Source organism: Gastrolobium bilobum, unplaced genomic scaffold (genome assembly GCF_033153095.1).
Source record: "Gastrolobium bilobum isolate Gb01-03AN ecotype WA unplaced genomic scaffold, APGP_CSIRO_Gbil_v1 utg50351, whole genome shotgun sequence".
In the NCBI taxonomy this organism is placed as follows: domain Eukaryota; kingdom Viridiplantae; phylum Streptophyta; class Magnoliopsida; order Fabales; family Fabaceae; genus Gastrolobium; species Gastrolobium bilobum.
The window spans coordinates 269,586-275,075 of NW_026897333.1; the positions used below are offsets into that span (position 1 = coordinate 269,586).

The following is a 5,490-nucleotide window of genomic DNA, read 5'->3' on the forward strand; positions in this document are numbered from 1 at the left end:
CATGGTATATATACATCAAATTAGTCATTGAATACTTGGTATTAAAATATAACTTTATAGCTTTTTTGCATACTATCAATCTATCATTGGCCTTTTGGTTAAGAAGTGCAGTGTCTAATAGCGTTAGTATTTTTGTTTAACTTTTACACTGTTTTGGTTTATTCAATTTTTAAGCTGAAGGTGATTTGGCGTCCGGTCAAATAATCAACGTCAGTTTTCCACATTGGTTGTAATATTCTTGTTCAGGATCATGTTACCGTTACAAGCATCTTGAAATTCGCCAGCATTTTAACTAGTAATATTTTATTATAAAAAAGAATTATTATCAATCGGGTAGTTTGATTTGATTTAGTGATTTAATTGTGCTTTTTTTTCTTTTTCCTGTAAGGTATTTTTTTCTTTTCAATCACATTAATGAATAGGATGGATAAAGATAAGATTTGATCCTATGCTTGCACTCAATAAACGATTTTACCAATTGAATTTGGTTTGTATAATTTTTGCGATTTAAATTTTCTTTCTACCAGAATTTGAATATTGATACAATAAAATATGTATTTACTTGGTGGTGTTAATAATAGTCTTGGCAGTAGATATAGTGGCTGAAATACGTACATTTCCAAAAGATTTGGGACGTATGGCATGAACTAAAACCCAATCATCACTGGATGCCATGACAGATTAACGTCGGTCTGATCCTAATCAAATGATTCTATATACTTTTTACCTTCAATAACAAAAATTGGACACTTCAACAGAGCACATTGTATCCATTAAAAGATTCCAGTTTACCGAATTTAAGTTCTGCTCTACCTTTGACAAAAACACACTATCACAGTACTTAGACCCCGTTTAAATGGATTTACTTTCTGTTTATTTAAGCATAAGCGCTTATAAAGCAAAAGTCACTTGGTGACAACCAATCACAATCCATTCTTATGAGGTCATAATGGCTTCAAATTCAAACATGTAGTTGAATAGAACGGGCACTTACGGATGTAAGAACAAAACTTTATTGCAATAGGCTTCATCATCCCCCACACTAAAATCAACTTTAGTGGCCGTGAAAACCAGGCTAGAAACAAATGCAATTAATTACATTAAAAATATTCAAACTGAGTAATATACCATATTTAAATCGGTTTATACAATTTGATTAAACCTGAGTATTGTTGGACCCCAACTAAAATTACCGCATACACCCAGATATTACTACCTCTACTTGTGTCAACTGATGTTCTACGAGGGGTATATTCATCATTGTCATTTTCAAATAAACCAACAGCAATTAAGCACAAAAAAAATGTCGGGGATGTTATTTAACAAAGAAATGAAAAAGGTGAGACAGGACATGGAACAAAAATATTAAGAGAGAGAGAGAGAGAGAGAGAGAGAGAGCGTAACTTGGCATAGATGACTGATACTGAGATAAATGGCAGTTGGGTTCTGAGATGGGGGAAGGGAAATGATATGTTACAAGCCTGAGTTGTGAATAACAATTTGAATTGCACTCGGAACATTTGAATAGAGATATTTACAAGATCAAACTACATTAAGATCAATTGATCTGTGGTGTAAACAAATTGAATTTTACATCAAACGGGGATAGAAAACCAAGCTGAATTGCAGCACAAGCAAAAGTTAAACAGTCAAATTACTACATCACAACTTTTTTCTCCAAGCTGCATTGGCAAATCAGAGTAGCTTTGATATAACTTGACAAGAAGACCAGAATGCTTTAGTTGCAACCCTGACAATAACAGGATTTTGATATATCCTGTCAAGAATGACAAATGAAAGTAATCAATAAAAATGCAACTGTTAGCTAAAAAGAGGGAGAAACAAATTCCAATAACTTTTCTATTCTTATCCTATATGTAAAAGCAAGTTGACAACAGAGGGGCATGTTTGGTATAGCCACTTACCCAATGGCTGTAGCCCCCCATGATGCCACATTATAAATAACTTTGCTCCCATCCCATGCCTTTCGAAGCTTTCCCTTTTTCTTTTTCACAGAAAACGTCTTGCTGAGCGCTGATAAAAACAAGCCAAAAAAAAAGTCAGAAATCCCTTCCCATTCTTTTATCTAACTGGCAATAAATTGTCTAAACTTGAGAAAAAAATTTATCTGGAATGAGAAAGGTAGCTAAGGATTTATTTCTTGTTTTACACTCAAATATATGGATGACTAACAAAAATGAGAAATCATACTAGGAAGGAAGCAATCAGACTCACCTTCCTGGAGCTGATTTGGAGTCAAATCCTGCAAAAAGTAAGGCAATCAATTAGAGAGAGAGAGAGAGAGGGAGGGAGGGAGAGAGTAGAAACTTCAGATTAAACAGATACATTAAAAACTCTACTTCAATGAGATTACTTTTTGAGCACAGGGTTGCAAGAAGAATTTATATCCATATTCCAAAAAAGAACAGGAACTGTAACATGATAGCCACAGAGGAATGGTAAACAATATAAGATATGCCAACAATAAAATCTGGCAACTGCATTATCAGCATAATATTTTATTTTTTGCCTTAGCGGGTCACTATCTTATTTGGAGCTTGTTCTTAATGCAATATTCATTTTGCAACATTTTTCCAGATATTAAAACATAACCAGCTTCATAGCAGACATCTTCAAGGAGGAAGTAAGCATTACAAACTTAAATTTCACATTAACTGTAGAAGTTTCCAGTTCAACTTGCTGAATAGAATTAGTGGCATATAACAATTACTCAGGTGACTCCATGTGCAAGTGATTCAGATTGAACTCATTTTTGTGCAAACCGCAACAAAAAAAGAGTAGTGTTTGCCACTAATCATGGTAGACACACCGCTGCTTCAAAGTTTAAAAAAGTAAAAATTTAAGTGGTTGAGAATCCATCGACTGCGATTCAATAATATATGGTATCTAATACACCTTACATTAATTAAAGATTTCAATAGTTTTTAATAATCTTAAACAAAAGTAAGAAGAGTCAAGGAAAGAAAAAACATTTTAAATACCATGGCAATTCCCCACAGCCTTTCACAAAACATATAAGACATTTTTTGAGAAAGCATATGTGGCGCCCGTTTGCATGTTAGAAATATACTTTCTAAGTCAAGTAGTAAACAGATTTGGATTTTCATATTTTCCAAATCATTGTACAAGAGAGTCATTCAGACTATATCACAATGAGTCTAACGTGGACCTAGGTATTAAATTCACAGGAATGGTATATAGCCTCCAAAATAACAAGAGAATACCTTGGTTTGCTTAAGGGATAACAAATATGTAGCCATGAAGCAAGCAATTCCCTCCACTATATCTTCTTGTCTAACAAGGACATAATCTTCTTGGTCTGAGTCAACACCTTCACCTTCCCAAAGATCATTTTCACTGACCAAATCCCAAGAATTGCCTTCTTCTGCCATTACCCATGCATTTTTCTTTAATTACATTCTAAAATTCAAACAACAAAGATAACATCTGGATGATAAGCACCAAGTTGAAGACATAAATACATTTGGCTGCATTGCATACCAGCCATGCTCTGCGAAACTGATTGCTGGGCATACTCTAACTTTTCAAGGAAGTCAGGGCATTCAAGACTAGATTTGAGCAGATCACATAACTGCATCGGGGCACACAGAATGTTGAGTGAAGCAAAAAATTTCTTAATCAAATCATCAGTTGCACGAGGATCAACAGAAAAACAACATTGATTATTTATATCTCAGCACTAACTAACAATAATTGTATCTTCAATAACGTGTTTGTCATCAAGAGTGCCAGAAGGAAACAACTTCATCATAAACTAAAACATCATTAATTTTCTCCAATATTAAGAATGAAACGAATAAGATAAGAACACAAAGGCAAGAGCATCATTTGAGCTGTGCCATGCAATTAGCAGATACATTCGTTGTTTTCATATAAACATGTATAAAACGCATTTATTTATTTATTTTATTTTATTTAAGTCTCTTTCAGTACAGAAATCAGAATAAAACTCCTCGCAAACTTCCTTCACTTTCTTTTATTTCCTCGAATTCACGATGCAAATAACACGAGAAGCTTAACCTAACCAAAACATGAGTGTTCCAAAACCAATAGAAAATTCATAATTCAGTTTTTGGTTTCTTAGGGAAAAGAAAAAAAAAAGAGTTACCTGATCGGTTTCTGGATCGGGGCGTGGTCCTTCATTGGTCAAATTAGCTTGACCCTTAGAATCACAATCGCAATCGTCTTCGTCATCGGAAGCATTAATCAGTTCAAGGGCTCTCTGACACTGTTCCAGCACGGCCTGAAGTGTCTTCCTCTTAAACCGAACCGGGTTCGGATCACACAGACCCAACTCCATCCCGATTTGGTGAGAACTGGATTAACGTGATGTAATTCGTAATTTTTTGATTTCAGATTTGGGAACCCTAGACTATAAGGGGGAAAAAAAAGGAAAAAGAAAACTGAAAAAGAGAGTTTGATTTTTTTGGGGTCTTTTGAGAATCGTCGTTGACGACGCTGAGGAAGAGAGAGAAGAGAATTATTGGTGTGTTTTATTAATTTTAAGTTTTAATGTTGTCGTGTGGGTTGCTTTGTCTCTTTCTTGCATTGGCCAAGTGGTGGGGGAACTGGCGAACAATAAGAATTAAAGAAGAGACGAGTTGGCAGTGGCAGGCGCAGCCTGATGTATTTTGGGCACATGCTCTCCCAATGCCAAATGAATTATTAGTTTTGTTTTTTTGTTTTTGTTGCATTCAATTCTTGTATAGTTAGTTGTGTTGGGATTGTTTCCTGGTTAAGTGAACTTTGCTCGATTTGCTCAATACAATCACGTGTATTGACATCAAATAAATATTTCGTATTTTAGTTTTGTTTTTCTTTACTATCTTAAAAAAAATAAAAGTTGACGCACAGGATTGAATAGATAGGTTAAGAGTATATATTTAATTTTCTTCGATATTATTTTTAAGAAGAGTTTAAAATTTTAATCGTTAATCTGCTCTAAACAAAATTGTCTCGGACAAAGAATATTTGTGGTTTATAAATAAATAAATAAAGATTTTTAAAAAGGTAATTATACAAAAATATTAAAAAATTACAATTCAGCTAAATTGCGCTGTCATGCACACGAACCATGTCATGTGTCCATACTCCATACTTTAGTTATTGTCCTTACGGTTTGCTATGAAACATCTTCCCAAATGGTAATGTCACGGTGCATTGATGCAATTATAGATGAAAGTGAAACATTCTATTTGTCTTCATTACGATCCGACGCCGGTTAAATACTCAAATTTAGGGATTGCACTGATAACAAGTTAACAATATAGTTGGTGTCGACATACAATTCAAGTACTAAGTGTATGAATTATTGGATCATCTTGGATCATTGCGGTTTGAATGTGTAAGATCATCATTATTTATAATTATCTCTTGTAGCGCAGATATGAGATGATGCTACGCAAACTAGAGTCTTTTACGTCACAATACGAACTCACGAACTTATTT

General features: G+C 34.1%; 1 protein-coding gene across 2 annotated transcripts; it reads right to left on the reverse strand.

The window, feature by feature from the left end:
- Positions 1-1,410: 1,410 nt before the first annotated feature.
- Positions 1,411-4,635, reverse strand: LOC133306092 (uncharacterized). Of its 2 annotated transcripts, none has more exons than XM_061506368.1 (6): positions 4,151-4,635; positions 3,523-3,613; positions 3,246-3,403; positions 2,236-2,263; positions 1,926-2,034; positions 1,411-1,777 (listed from the first exon to the last, which is right to left on the reverse strand). In XM_061506368.1, the coding sequence occupies exons 1-6, from the start codon at positions 4,340-4,342 to the stop codon at positions 1,696-1,698; spliced, it is 660 nt and encodes a 219-aa protein (XP_061362352.1). In that variant the 5' UTR covers positions 4,343-4,635; the 3' UTR covers positions 1,411-1,695. The 2 variants fall into 2 exon arrangements, with proteins under 2 accessions (XP_061362352.1, XP_061362351.1); XM_061506367.1 differs by having other exon boundaries at positions 3,246-3,406; positions 4,151-4,631.
- Between the last annotated feature and the right edge of the window lie 855 nt (positions 4,636-5,490).